This window comes from Apteryx rowi, unplaced genomic scaffold, assembly GCF_003343035.1.
Source record: "Apteryx rowi isolate R43461 unplaced genomic scaffold, aptRow1 scaffold_7, whole genome shotgun sequence".
In the NCBI taxonomy this organism is placed as follows: domain Eukaryota; kingdom Metazoa; phylum Chordata; class Aves; order Apterygiformes; family Apterygidae; genus Apteryx; species Apteryx rowi.
The window spans coordinates 8,189,444-8,204,337 of NW_020450982.1; the positions used below are offsets into that span (position 1 = coordinate 8,189,444).

General features: G+C 38.3%; 2 protein-coding genes across 6 annotated transcripts in view; both read left to right on the plus strand.

Annotated features, from left to right (window-relative positions):
• The window catches only part of GIPC2 (GIPC PDZ domain containing family member 2), a 59,863-nt gene that overhangs the window by 15,388 nt on the left and 29,581 nt on the right, over positions 1–14,894 (plus strand). The window contains exon 1 of one of the 5 annotated variants that reach the window (XM_026086761.1): positions 7,820–8,662. The exons of 3 other annotated variants lie outside the window; for them this stretch is intronic. The gene's annotated coding sequence lies outside the window, so the exon portion shown is untranslated. Of the gene's footprint in view, positions 1–7,819; positions 8,663–9,477; positions 14,575–14,894 lie in introns of those variants that run through there. One more of the 5 variants, XM_026086760.1, reaches the window with a different exon arrangement.
• Positions 110–7,055, plus strand: DNAJB4 (DnaJ heat shock protein family (Hsp40) member B4). Its single transcript, XM_026086758.1, has 3 exons — positions 110–395; positions 3,242–3,816; positions 5,421–7,055. Exons 1-3 carry the CDS (start codon positions 185–187, stop codon positions 5,652–5,654), a joined length of 1,020 nt encoding a protein of 339 aa, XP_025942543.1. The 5' UTR covers positions 110–184; the 3' UTR covers positions 5,655–7,055.

Below are 14,894 nucleotides of genomic sequence, written 5' to 3' on the forward strand. Positions count from 1 at the left end.
AGTAGGGACAAGCTGGCCAGCGTTTCTGTGGCGTATCAGAGGGCTTGCTGATTTATAACGGTTTTGTTTGTTTCAGTTCCAAATTTGACTTTTGTTTTTCCTCCTCTAGCATCTCTACATTGCTAAGACACTGGATACTAGTTTCTTTGTAGCAAGAAAAAGCTAAATTCCTCCAAAACTCATAATGGGGAAAGATTATTATTCTATTCTGGGAATTGAAAAAGGGGCTTCTGAAGAGGATATCAAAAAAGCTTACAGAAAACAAGCCCTTAAATGGCATCCAGATAAGAACAAATCTCCCCACGCAGAGGAAAAATTCAAAGAGATTGCAGAAGCTTATGAAGTGCTGAGTGATCCCAAGAAGAGAGACATTTATGATCAGTTTGGGGAGGAAGGTATGTATTTCTGTGTGCTCTGTGAGTGGTCATTTTAATTATATTGAATGGAGCAAAATAAATATAGATGAAACATGGGAACCTGGTATGTGTTTTTAGGCAATGTACCTGTGGTACTTTGAAGCTTTTTTTCTTTTCTTTTTTTGTTAACATATATCATTACACAATTTTAATACTGATCTAGTTTTAGTTTCTTATTTTAATGTGTTCTTTGTGGATTTTTTCTTTTTTTTAAGATTCCCACATATTGTTTACTTGACAGACAAAAAGTCATGGAACTGGAAAGAGTTTGTATGATCCATAGCTTTCTGGAGTTTCTTCTTACTGCTGTCTTAAGTTAACCTAGTGCTTCTTGAAATGCAGTTGGAGGGAGAGAGATTCTTTTTAAAATTTTTGCTAAATGGCAGCCTGCTTGATCTAGGCAGGGCAGTCCTGAGCAGAAGCCCAGGTGTCCAGTCTGTAGTTGTCTTTGGCCTCTTGCCTGGAGAGGAAAGAATTTGCCTGATGTCATGAAATACCAGAACAATTTTTTAGCTTTAATTGTAAACTGTGATAACATGCCAAGAGAATGAGGCCTCAGAAATCTCATATTTAACCTAAAATGGTTATCTCAGAGGATGACGTGTTGTTTTTTTTAATCGTCAACCAACATGACTTTCCCTTAGTTTTATGATTGAGCAACAGAGGAAGGAAACAGCGTCTCTTCCCTTAAATGTATGGTATCAGAAATTCCAAATGAAACGATTACTTCCGCTGTAACAAGTAGATCTACTCATTGCCATTTACTCAGTGCCAGATTTTTTTTTTTTTTAACTAACAAAGTAGGGCATACTGAAATAGCAGTATTTGTAATAAATTGTGGTTCTTATGACTAGATAATAATATTTGGCCCTCTGTCATCCTTAGGACTTAATATAGTTGTTAAAATCTATCAGTTCACATAGAAGACTTTCAGCTTCTACAGTTTATTCTAATTTTTGTTGTGTTTTCCACTGCAAATTGGAAAAAAATTTGAAACTTAGAATTGCAGGTATTCAAAAGCTTTAATGATGCTCCTGAAGCATTTTAGGAAAATAAGATCTATTTAGATACCAGAGATCTTTGCTGCTTCTTTGATCTTCTGCCTTCTTGGCTTCTGCCCTCTCCCCTATTCCTTTCTATATATTGTCTATTTGCCTTTCAGATTCCTGTGCAGTAGCTCATCCTAACCACTTTCCCAAAATATCGTTTTAGTCACTTTTTCCAAAGACCTTGAACTAAGGGATATAAACCAGTGCAGCCCTTGACATCCTAGTATTGCATACCTGAAGCCAGAGGTTCAAAACAGATTTCTATTTATTTTGTGCACAATATTAAATTAGAGATCAACTTTTTGTAACAGTGAATCTGGAAGTATCTCTTAATACCTCAGTAATTCTCTAAGCTCTTCCATTGCTTTTGACAATGTAATTAGTAGTTGTGAAGAGAAGAGGAGGAAACCTCTGTGGTTTTTTGCCGCCAGGAACTTGACGTACCTTCAATAATACCTTTTGGCTAGCTATTCCAGAAGGTGTCCTTCTGCTGTCATAGATTGGCTCCACTGGTCTGTTTGTCTGACGTTAACAGTGCAGTGACATAAGGATGCGCTAGACGTTGCTAAGTACTTTGAATGCAGGCTAGTATTAGATGGGAAACATTCTCATTCTGATGTCTCATTCAGTTACTGTTGATAGCCAGTATTAAGCTTATGCATAAAAGTTTTAAAACGCTGAGCAAAAAACTCCTCCAGTTCAAATTTAGAGGATGTATGCTTCCTTAATGTAAGCCCTCAAATGTCTGTGGCTATAGAAGTAGAATAATCTCCGTTGTGCTGAGCTGTTGTAAAATGGAAAAAAAAAATTGACAAACATGTTGAGAGTTTAGAAATAAAGATCTCCTAGCAAGACTTTCAGCTTTTAATCTTAAAAGGTTAGAAGGTATCCTGAAATTATCAGTGCAGGAGAGTGCTAACTGGTAGGAAGAAGTAGGTGGAGATCACCAATCATGAAGGAGGCATCAAGGAACTTATCTGGGTTTGGACTGAGGGAGCAGGAAGTACAAAGGACTGACCATTGAGAATCATAAGGAAAATTTATCAGGAAAAAATGGAATGTAAATTGTCTCTGAGAAAGACAGAAGAGGTAGAACAAAGCTATTTGAGAATACTGTTTTTTGCACAGAGAAGTTGACGATGTATACCAGATTTTCTTACCCACATAGGTTTCAGGAACTTTCAAGCTGTTTCTATTCATGGCTGGATGGAAAGGGGTTTCCAGGTTTCTCTGTTTTATATTGTAGGACCACAAGCTGCAAAAGGTTTGAGATTCTGAATTAAACATTAAGGAAGTATATGGCTGCTAGACTATTGGCATTTTGCTTCCTAGTCTCTTAAACTGAATTTTAGACAAACTGAAGGCAAAACTACTTAACACTGGATTAAAGTTGAACTGTGGAGCATATCAGAAACATCAAATATGATACCACATGATATCCTTAGAACTGATCTTAAAGAGGGTTGCAGCTCCCAGCAAACTTTGCAGAACAAAAAGAAAAAAGGTCAAGCAGACCTGTCATCTGTTCTAAGATGCTAATTCTTTGAATAACAGAGTTCAATTTTGTGAAATGAAATTGACAGTGACAGAATACTTTCCAACTGAAGTAGAAGTAATTCTAAAACTTCAAAAACTTTTTTGCTCTTCTACCTATTGTACAACTAATTGGTACTGCATAGTGTGATAGTCCTCTTTGAAGAGTCCTGTAAAAACCTTTTTGACTTGTAGGTTCTAATACTCCATTCACTTTTTGTTTTGCTTATTTGTTTTATTTAGGGCTGAAAGGAGGAGCTGGAGGACCTGATGGACAGGGTGGTACCTTTCGGTACTCCTTCCATGGTGACCCACATGCTACGTTTGCAGCTTTCTTTGGTGGCACGAATCCTTTTGAGATTTTCTTTGGAAGGAGGATGCCTGGTGGCAGAGACACTGAAGACATGGAAGTGGATGGTGATCCATTTGGATCCTTCACTAGTTTTAGTATGAATGGTTTTCCAAGGGAAAGGAATACGGTTGGTAGCCAACTACGTCGTAAACAAGATCCCCCTGTCATCCATGAACTTAAAGTGTCACTGGAAGAGATATACCATGGTTGCACAAAAAGGATGAGAATTTCCCGTAAAAGGCTGAACCCAGATGGTAGAAGTGTCCGAACAGAGGACAAAATTCTCACTATTGAGATAAAAAGAGGATGGAAGGAAGGCACCAAAATCACTTTTCCAAAAGAAGGCGATGAAACACCCAACACAATTCCAGCTGACATTGTTTTTATCATTAAAGATAAACCTCACTCACACTTCAAGAGAGATGGATCAAATATAATCTATCCTGTTAAGATCAGCTTAAGGGAGGTAAGTCTCATTTGGCAGAACTCTAAATGTTCAAACCTGTTGTCATGTGGTACTGCTGCACAAGATGTATAGCAGAAGTTTTTAAAAAAAAACAAGTAGCACTTCATGGCTGTAAAGTCTAAGCATGGCTGCAGAACATAGTTATTTATAGTGGAAGTGTTAGCTGTTCTGATATGTATGGAGTATTATTTCAAGCTGTTTGCTACAGAGGTGGAGGAGAATGAGAGCGGAAAGGTAAGAGTGAAGGCTGATACAGCATTTCTCTTAAAACTTTGTACTTCACCTTTCTAGATAAATATGTATTAGGCTGAAGTAATAACAAATGCATCCAATAAAAAATGTTCCTTACTGCTGTGATATGATTTGATAATTCTGCAGGACAAAGTAGAAAAGTGTTAAATATTGTCACTTAATGTCTTAACTATTTTCAACAAACTCCAAGTCTGCCTTTTTATGTCATAAGTTATTTCAGTGTAATTTCAAAGTATGTAGAGATTGATTTCATGAAGATAAATTATTGTGAACAGGTGTTACAGGAGCTATATATAACAACAAAAATGCTACAGCTTTTTTTAAAAATTCTGATCCAAGATCAAAACATATTGGCTTTCAAAAGGAAAAATCAGAAAAGCAACTGAGGAGAGTTCTGAGATTGAAGTCTTGACGTAATCATCATTTAAAGAGTAATGTAGTGAGTGTTTAAAATTTTTTAGCGTTTGGTGAAGAAATTCTTTTGCTTGCATCATGAGCTCTTTATCCTTAAAGGATTATTAACTAAAAATACACCTGAGGTGACATGAAGCACCTAAAATAGGGTGAGGGAGAAAAGACAGTATTTAGTGGTGGATAATATGTTCCTTCACAGACAAAAGGACAAACTCATTGCACTGCTGTGTAATAGTGAGCGTTATCAGTCTAGGTTAAGTGTGGAGTATCGAGTGAAGTTGGAGGAATCAAAATGTCATACCAGACATCCTAGTAATGAAAATAAATCATTGGGTAAAGCAGGAGAAAGTCTGTTTGTTCTGGTGATGGTAGTCTTTTTTTTTTTTTTTTTTTTTTTGGTACACCAAGTTTGTGTTTGCTTTTCTTTGAGCATCAGAAATGCCCACCTAAAAAGACTACCAAATTTAATATGCCTATACTGTTAGACACTTAAATGTTATTTTGCCATTTTAAATAATGTAGGTTGATAGTGTATTAAGTAAACCCCTGTACAATGTAAACAAACAATAGAATAAGATTCTAAATTTCCAATGGAAGTTGAGAAGTTGGACATCTCTAGAAACTTATGGGCCGAAGAATTATGGGCCGTGTGTTTGCTCTGTGCTTGTCTACCATGTTATTTGGTAAAATTTGGAAGGATATATATACTTAATTGCCCTCCAGTGGCTGTTCCATAAGACTGGAATTACTGTGATGTTCAGTGACACACGGAAACCTTCCCTTTTTAAGGGAGGAACACTTAGAATTTTGACATTTCAGGAGTGCACAATGGAAACACTTGGTTTACAGTACTAGTCTTTTCTCTTTAATCAGCTTTCGGTTGCAGGTGCATGCAATTCTGACCACTTCCTTTCTCTCATGATACAATTTTTCTTTAGGCTTTGTGCGGCAGCTCGATCAATGTGCCAACAATAGAAGGAAGAACCATACCCATGACAGTAAATGAAGTTGTAAAGCCTGGGATGAGAAGAAGAATTATAGGATATGGCTTGCCATTTCCCAAAAATCCTGACCAACGTGGAGACTTAATTATAGAGTTTGAAGTAATTTTCCCAGATAACATCTCTCCAGCATCAAAAGAAGTACTTAGGCGAAATCTTCCCGTTTCATAAAGTGAAGACTGTGTATGTCAAAACTATTTAAACAGGACACTGAAGATACAGAAGACTGGCAAGTCTGTGCTTTAAAAGTGCAATCTGTAACAGCTAGTGGAATATTTGTTTTTTTGTTTTGTGGGATGGGTGGGGGGGATTACTGTAATGCTGCATGAGAAGAAAAGGGTTAAGTACAAGTCATACAGATGACTTCTGCAGTAAAATTTACAGGGAAAACCACTCATTTTATTTTAGATCTTCCTAATCAGAAAAGTTTATTCAGTATTTTGCTTAATGTAAAATGTAATCAGTTTTTACAAAGTCAGTGCATATATTTCTGATAAAGTGCTTGAGCCTCCAGGTAATTTATTTCTTATATCCCTACAATATCTATGACATTACACATCCATGCAGAAATTGGAGTTCATAGTAGAAATACACGCATAATATGCACAAATATTTAAAAGGAGAAAATGTTACAGATACCGTTTTTGTATGTTACCTTCCACTGCACAAAGCATAGGCTGGGAAAATCAGTTTGGTCTCCTGAACCCCCATGGAAGTACTTTCTTTGTTGTCCCAGAATGGTGAGGACTGCACTGCAAGTCTCGCAGAGGGCATGTGGCTCGAGGAGGAGGAGTAGCAAGGTAGAGTAGCTGTTTCCTGGGGGAGAGTCCCTTGGGTCCAGGCAGAGCTCTCGTTGGCAGTTTTCACTGGACAGTGCTAAAGAGCATGTTCTGCAGATGAAGTTCAGCCTCATTTGGCTGGAGCTGATATAATAGCTTGGAGTCTGTCTGTACTTGAGTGGAGAGAGAGAAGCAAAGAACACTAAAAGCATTTGGCTAGTGCAGGTATTTTGAGAGCAAGCTGGTCTCAAATATTCACCGTTCTGCTACTCCCATAAGGAAGAAGGAAAAGCTCAATCCTAGCTAAAGGAAAGTTTACTTAAGACAAACTGGGGTGGGGGTGGGGGTGTTCGTAAATTTTCATGAGCTTTGGATCAAGTCTTTGGTGAATGGAAAGTTACTAGGAGTTAACAGGAATTACTCATCTGTAGAGTTAAAATGTGCGTAGGGAAGTGAAGAGCCCTCTATAGTCTAGTTTTATAACATAGTGATAGGGCTGGTTCCCTTGATTGCAGCGTGGTTTTGGTGAAAGAAATGCCTTGCAGACGTGTTTTCATTACTTGTGGTTTAAAACTGTACTACAGTGCTTTAACAACGCTTCTAAAGAATAACTTTTTTCTTTATAAGAAGAAAATATTTAAGGTTTTCTCTCATTCTTTTGCCTGTGGAAATGTATTAGTTGCCTGTTCTTTTGGCTTATGAGATAACAGTGTTATCTTCATATAAATGACTTCCTGTAGGAAAGTAAATAATATGGAAATTGGGATTTAATTTACAATAACTTTTTAATAAGCACAAGAAGAATCCCATTTTGCTTACTCAAAGGAATAGAACTTCTGGAAGATACTGTTTGAGTCCATTTTTCAACTGCAGATCTTTTCATACAGTGTCAGCCCCATGCAGTTCTAAATCTACAAGGATCTAAACAGTTGCTGGAGTAATATCTCAAAAGGAAAAATCTGCTGCTTAGTGCTTATGCATATTGTTAACACTATATATTGTTTGTGTTTAAAAACTTATCATTTCAGTATGTTCTGTATTGCATTTCTTATTTCTTTTTTTAAGTAAAAAGTGTAAACTTTTAAAACTTTCTTTTATTCTTTGTTATGATGTATGCTATAAATTACAGGAATTTAAAAGCATATTGCTTAAAATGTTTGTTTAAAAGCTAATAGAATTGAATGTGTTGTAATCCAGGATCTTTAGAAGCATAATCTAACTTCAAAAAACAGTTACAGCAACTAGGAGTATTTTTTTTTATATCCATCTTCCAGTAAGATGATTGGTGCTAAACTGGAATATCTTCTACTGTGCATTTACATATATAGCAAACTAAATTTTTCTGTTTTTATGCTTAAAGTGCAAGAGATTGATATGAAAGAGATTGGTATGTGAGATTGCTATGAAACATTTGTATTTCCTCATGGAGAGGTAGCAAAGTAAGCCTTTAACAAAATATAGCCTTTAAAAGCTATATTTTTAAAAGCCACTTGATTATTTAATGAAGTTTACGTGGGAGACAGAGGCAAATACTCAATCATCTACTATATCTTTAACTACCTAAATACGTGGAAATAAAATAGACTTTAGTGAAGCTGGGGAGAGAGAAGCTTTTTATCTCCTGAAGGTTGTTTAGGTGCTGTAGAAAGTAAAAGGAATTTGGTTACTTCAGAGAAGCTCATTCAACAAGTCTATGAAAATCTGTACCTTTTAAATCCCTCCAATGTCAAGCTTTAGGATAACCTCAAGCTGTTGCAGGGTAGGGTAAGGTATATATTATAACTGTTTCTCCTTTCTGTCATCCAGAGGTGTTCCCTAATGACTGCACCAGTGCAGGCTTTCTGATGTCACGAGGAGACTAGTATTCCACTTTTCCACTCAACCCTTCTTGTATTATCTGTGCTGAAAACTTTTCAAAGCCTATTTGTGGTGCAATGAATGTTTAAATTGTGACCTGTTTGCTTTGTTTTATGGAAATAACAGCCTCTCTAGCTGGGGTTTGGTCTCTGCTGCTGTTCTTACCACATTCATCTTCTAACATTCTGGGTACTCGCTTCCAATTGCCTTTTTCAAGATGGAAGCAATCTTTTCCTTTTAATCTTTTCCTTTGTATGTCCTTTTCTCATATTCACATCATTATTTTTCAATATTACCTGCAGTCCAAACATCACAGAAGTGCTGAAGATGAGCAACCTGGATTACAATGCTCAGTCACATGAGAATACCAGTGTTCTAATTGTCAGGTCTGATAGTTTTTAATATTTCTTAGTAAGTGCCTGAGACTGTGTCTGATTCTGAAAAATTCAAGCATAAGGAGTCATCCATCAGATTGATGCAGAGTGCAGAGAATGAATCAAGCTCTTGGAAAAGTACTTTCAATGCTGAGGAGGCAAAGCACAGGTAAGGAAAATGGTCTGTAGCTGGTTTGGCTGTAAAGAGCCTGTCTAGGCTCTGCCCAGATGTCAGTGTGCCATAATAGTCTCCTTAACCTGTGTAGTCCTGCATAGTTTTGTTTAGAGACTGGTGGAGGCAGTGTCAGAAACTTGGGCCAATTGTCTTGACTGGGTAACYCCTTATTAGGTGTGGATTAATTTTTTGGAGGCTCTGTTCCAAAATAAGTAAGCAGCCTGGAAAGGAAACGTTTTTGGCCAAGAATCAGTTCTACTTTTTGGTAAGTACTACTGGTCACATGTTTGCTTAAACTACTATTTTCCCTATTATTGAGTCACATTGTGTTAAGTTTTTGAGTCATCTTAGGTGCAATTTGCTGGTACTTGGTTTCAGCTGAGAGAGGAAAACACTAGTGTTTTCCATAGCTTGTTTTCCTCAGCCTTTGCTGAGACTCTCTGATCCTAGACATATTTCCATCTTTTTATTCTTAATCTATAACCAATGAGTCTTTCAAAATATTTTAATCAAAAAAAAAAAAACCAAAAACCCAACCCTTTGAGCCTTTTAAAGATAGTTTTGCTGCTCCCCAACTTATGTGATGATGTGGTTTTAAAATCTCATTGCAAGTCTAGGAACTGTATATCTATGCTGAGAAGCTGCTGTGCTAAAGAAGTCCTTAGCCTTTGTAAGGAATTGGTTCTGTTATGGAAAACTGGTCTGTAGTAGGAAAAACAACAGAATGATCTGCACGATTGGTGTCTTGCCTCTGCCTCTTCATTCAGTGTTTTCATTGAACAATCTGTGCTGCTGGCAAGTGTTGCAAACTCTTCATTTGGCAGAAGGGTTAAATGTTCCTCTGATCAAGAATATGATCAATCATGCTCTAACTTAGTAAAGGTTTCCATTAAATGATATACTGCCACCAGCTGCTAAAAATATGCAGTTTAGGTGGGATTCAACTATTGGCTTGAAAAGCTGTTACTTTTTCCTTATTCTAGGTCTAAAATATTTATGTTCTCTCAGGCTTCCCTGTCCAAAATAGAAACAAAACTAGTGACTGAGATTCTGGCATCTCAATTCTTGGCCCCTTTTTGAGTCCTTATGAAATTATTCTTGTCATTTTGTCTGTAGGGTTCCAGCAACAGGAGGCTGTTTTTTGTTGCTGCTATTGTGGTTTTCTTTGGGGGGAGGGATGGGACCAGAATATAAAAAAAATGCTTAAGGTGGCTAATTGTAGTCTCCTATTTCTTGTCATGCCAGAAAAAGGCTGTGTTATTTCATTGCCCTAGTAGGCACTTCCACACTTGACTGCCTGCGTGTCTGGTTGACAGGGTCATATAGTAGCAAGTAGTTCATAGATAGTGGTTTGGGAGAATGATGTGCATGAGTGAGTGGCATCTGCAGTATCAAAGGGCAAAAAGAGTAGAGTGGAATGCACAAGGGAAGGGGAAAATGCTGGACTTGTATGATTGTGAGGAACAGCAGAAGTATGTCACTGAAGATCTGGTTGGTCTTGCATTGGACAAGCTGTCCCTGCAGATCCAGAGTCACTTCCCCCGATCATCCGAGGCGATCTGCTAAGAGCTCCAGTCGCAGTGGTTACGGCAATGCTCATGTCTCTGTTTGCTCCTGTCTCCCCTCCCTTCCCCCCTTACCTGTTTATGCAGACAATGAAACTTTAAGAAAATCTGGAGGTGGCTATGGACACCTAATCACTAATGGACAACTCATGAATTGAAGTCAGTGGGATGACTAGAAGCACTCCATTCCTTTCTAGCACGCACATCTTATGTGGTAGTCTGCACTGGCAGTGTATTTCTTTGGGGAGAAAACGGGTTCTAACCCTAGTAGTGAAACTTGCCTTCAGACTGTCATCCTGGGGTGAAACTTTGTGCGCTTGAATTTATAAGCTGGCTGAAAAAAAATAGAGGGGACACACTGCTGTCAATATTATTAAGAGGTGGTTTTCTTTTCCCGGTTAATAAATGCTAGTGCTCAGCAGCTGACGTTATTCTTGTTCTTACTGTATTGCTTGCTGATCAAACTATATAGAATCAGAGTATTCATATAGTTGCTTACTGCATTGGGCATTCAAGCTTGGCAAATGGCAGCGCTAGTCTCCTCATGAAGTACAATCTCAGCTCTTGATTTGTCAGATTGTTCAGCAGTGGACTATTTCCAGATAGCGAGAACAAGTGACTTATTTCCCTCAGGCTCTTCCAGTTAATTGTTCTGTTATGTAAGGAGTGAAAGTAGAGGGATACTGTTGCTCCCCTTGAGTCTAGATGAGAGCACACGACTGCCCTGTGCTCGTTCTGTTCCGCTGCAAGTGCTGGCCTACCCAAGGGAGAAGCTATGATGACGATATTGTTAGTCAGGCCTGATTACTTTACTGAGGACAAATTATCTTCAAACTCCTGCTGCCCTACGTAATTTAAAAAACAAAGTACCCAGCTGTTATTGGGTGCTCCAGAAAATTGTCTGGACTACTCATATTTACATCCAAAGAAAGGCTCATACACTGGGTCGAATGAGAAGTGTCCAGTGCTAGAAAAGCTGTGGCCATGTATAATGAAGAGTGTGAACTGCTTCTGAGAGGAATCCAGGAAAACCAGATTGTTTTCTTCATACATCAACAAACTGACTTTGCAAATGTGATGGGTAGTAAGGGTAAGATCCCTGGGGTCCCCTCTTGCTCCCCATGAAGTCATGATGCCAAGCTTGCAGTGATTGCACTTGCAGCCGAATGAGTTTATTGCTGCTGTGTGGACTTTCAGAGGGTGGCGTGACTAATTGGTCCTTGCATGTGTCAAAGTCAAAATATGAATACTTAATGTAGCAGGACATAATCTCAGAAGATTCGTAAGATTTGGTAACTGCGTTTAGTCCTCTCCTGTTACAGTCCTGTTTGACCTCCAGTCTTAAAATGGAGGATGAAACACAATCTTATTGAAAGCGCTTGTTTTGTAGCATCCTCTGATAGTTTAAAAGTAGTTTATAACCTTATTTATGACCAAGAAGTTGCTGCTTATTTTATCAACATTATTCTTTGTGCTTTTTTAATCTCAATTTTTACTACCATAGATATTTATAAATACCAATTATATTTCTTCTCAGCCTTGTTATTAGAATAACAAGAGAAGCTCTTACAATATCTTATAAAAACAGGTTCTTCATTCTCTGATCATACCAGAAGTCCTTTTAAGCAGTTGCTCAGTTTAGAGCGTGAATGACCAGAATGGTACAAAGAATTACAGGTAACAGCTCCCAAAGTCAGATATATATTCCATGTGTAGTAAAACAATCTTGTATACGCTACTGATATTTTGCAGTAGAATACTGTGGCATCTCATATGCAGTACCTTTTTGCTGTATTCCACATACTTTCTCCACAAACTTCATGGCTGTTGCATGCCATATAACTCTCACATCCTAAGTACTATGACTGAGAAACCAAGAAATGCAATAAACTGCAGTGTGCAATACATTCATGGGGTAAAGGAGCTGAACCCCCCCCCCTTTTTTTTGGTAAGCAATTTCTTTTTTTTTCCTCTTCTAAAGCAATAGAAGATTAACATTTTTATTTAAATAATTGTGTCATTCTGACAGTGTTAGTTATTAAAAGTATGACTTAATTTTTGGATCCCAACCGTCCTGAATTGCTGGAGGCTTAGTTGGATTCATGATCTAGTTATGATATACAATAATTAATGTTGGTAAATATTTCCCAATTGGCTACACATCTAGGGAATCCTGAAAGCATGAGTGATTGTAGTCGGCGTGAATGTGACTTTTGCTGGTTATTGACTTTTTTCTTTGAGGTGCTCAGCAGGCTGACTCATTTCTAGCTCTACAGATGATTCAGTCCACACTGTTACGCTGATTAGATCTAAAAGTCTAAAAGGCTGAAGTTCAAGGAAATACCATTTATAACCATAGCTGCAGCTTACTCTCCCCCCACCCCCCCCACCCCCCAAAAAAAGAAAAGTCTAAAAAGTACAGGTAGGAGCAATGGCCATATAAAATGGGAAGTGTTTAACACTAACTGTTTCCGGACAAAGCTGGAGTCTGCTGTAAATAATGATAGGGTATACCTGCTCCATAATCTTTGTATTAAACAGCACAATATGATCTTCCGTTTATTCAGTTAGCTCTTCTTTGGTATTGGTATCATTTTTCCTATTTATGGCTAAAAGCTGATGCTGTAACTCCAAGCTTCAAGTAGGATCAACATCATTCTTGTACAATTTCAGCTGTCTTTTTCTTTCCTTCTCCACATGAAGCATGGATTATATGTGGAAGAGGAAATATTGAAACTTCCATTAAAGAAAGTTTTGCAACAGATACATAGATTAGGGCTACCGTCAATGTTCATAAACTTGTGAAATAAAACAAATCTGGACAACCTCTGTATGTCAGTATAAGAAAATGTGACTGGTTTTGCATTCAACTGATTTGTTAACACTTTCAATAACAATCATAACATTTACTGTTCTTTTTTTAACATTTTCAATTATCTTTTCGGAAGATAAGGAATGAATTGATGGACATCTTATAGAAACAAGAAATAAACTACAGTTCTTTCCATAGGCAAAGCTGTGTATCTATGATAGCTGATATATTCCATCCTTAATACTGGCATCCCTTCTGCTGCATTGGGACAAACGTCTGATATTGGCCAGTTCTAACCCATATGTCCATTTTGCTTTCTCAAAGTTTTTAAGGTTCTCCAATAGTTACCACATTTTCTTGCCCTCCTCAGTAGGATTGTAGAAGCTTCATTTTAGGCAACAGTAATAGGGGAAAAAACCCTGCAAAGTTGGAGTTCATGTTTTTTGGTTTCAAAGTCTGATGGTAAGTTTATTCATCTTAATTGGTGGGAATGACTGGTAATTAATACCTCCAGTTTTCTTAGATAAGAACAGATAAAATAGTCATTTCTGAGTATTCAGTTAAATCCAAGTAAATTTTGGAAAGACCAAAATCCAAATGGCATAATTACACTTCCCCCCCCCCCCATATGAACGGAGTTTAGACTTGATCTATTTGAGGTAGAGAAATGTATATTAATTGGTGTGCCTACATCTGTATAAGGACTGAAATGACAAGAGGAGTGACTTGCTGTGTGCTCAGATAAACAGCATCAAGGCTGGTATTTATTTCTCTGGAAAAGGACTCAACACAAAGTACGTGAGTATTTTCTGAGGTGTGCTAGGTAGTCTGATGAGCCACGCTCAGATCTTTTGCCTCCAGGCTGCCTCCTGAGCATCCTCTTCTCTATGCCCCTGTGGTCCGACTCCCGTTTTGCCAGCGGTAGGTCTCTTAGTGTCAGAAGATGTCATAAGGCAAAGCTGCTTCTCTCTACGGCTTTGTACTAGATTCCTGTAGAAGCCCTGGATGCTGCTTTATGAAACTTCCACTCTTCGTGTCCTGAGTTTCCACCAGTGAAAATGCAGTAATTCACTGAGGTGAGTGTAGCTATACTGGAGCAAAGAAGAGGTCTTTTGTAGCAGCTCAAAGTCTAACTCAGTATTTTATAGCATGCATTTTTCTGAATGAGATGAAAATGTTCTAAACTTACCAAATGTTGGAAAACATGCTTTTCCAAATATTTGTGTTAAATGTCAGTACTTCTAAATTGTTGCCCAGGATGACAGGAAGCCTCTTAAACTTTGCTTACATGATTATGGCCTTATTGAACCTGGCAGGTTTATAAGTACTTCATGTACAATTGTGGTAAATATAAGAAAGAGTTGGCAGAAATCTTTGTATACTGTCTATTATATCCCAGATATAAACCTATTCTGATCAATATTTATTACTTTATTCTGAGTAGGATCTAGAAATTCCTGAACAAGTGAGTGAGAAGATGGTGAACTTCTGGCTGGTTTTGTGTACGTTTAGGAAAAGACATAAAATAGGTGTGTATATATAAGTTTATAGAACATGGTTTATATTATATGCCATTAGGAGAGAAAAAAGTGGAAAAGACAGCGTTCTGTGTTGCGGCCCGTCTTCCGGGCAGCGCAGTCTTGGCGAAGCTCTTGGTGCAGTCTGGTGGGAAGCGCCCGTGCCCCCCACTGGCAACCCTGCGCCGCTGGGCCGGGCGGCCGGCAGCGCTACTTAAGCGTTGCTTATCGCTGCGAGGCGCCTCCGTCCCGAGCGCGTTGCTTCGCCGCGGCTCCCGCCCGGCAGCGGCGGGGGGGCGGGCAGCGGCGCTGGGGCCCGGCGCCCCCCGCGG

Excerpts from the sequence above, each read along its gene's own strand:
- DNAJB4 (XM_026086758.1), top strand. The coding sequence starts at position 185 with ATGGGGAAAGATTATTATTCTATTCTGGGAATTGAAAAAGGGGCTTCT. Across the intron at positions 396-3,241 it reads TGATCAGTTTGGGGAGGAAG|GGCTGAAAGGAGGAGCTGGA; the intron begins GTATGTATTTCT and ends TGTTTTATTTAG. Across the intron at positions 3,817-5,420 it reads TTAAGATCAGCTTAAGGGAG|GCTTTGTGCGGCAGCTCGAT; the intron begins GTAAGTCTCATT and ends ATTTTTCTTTAG.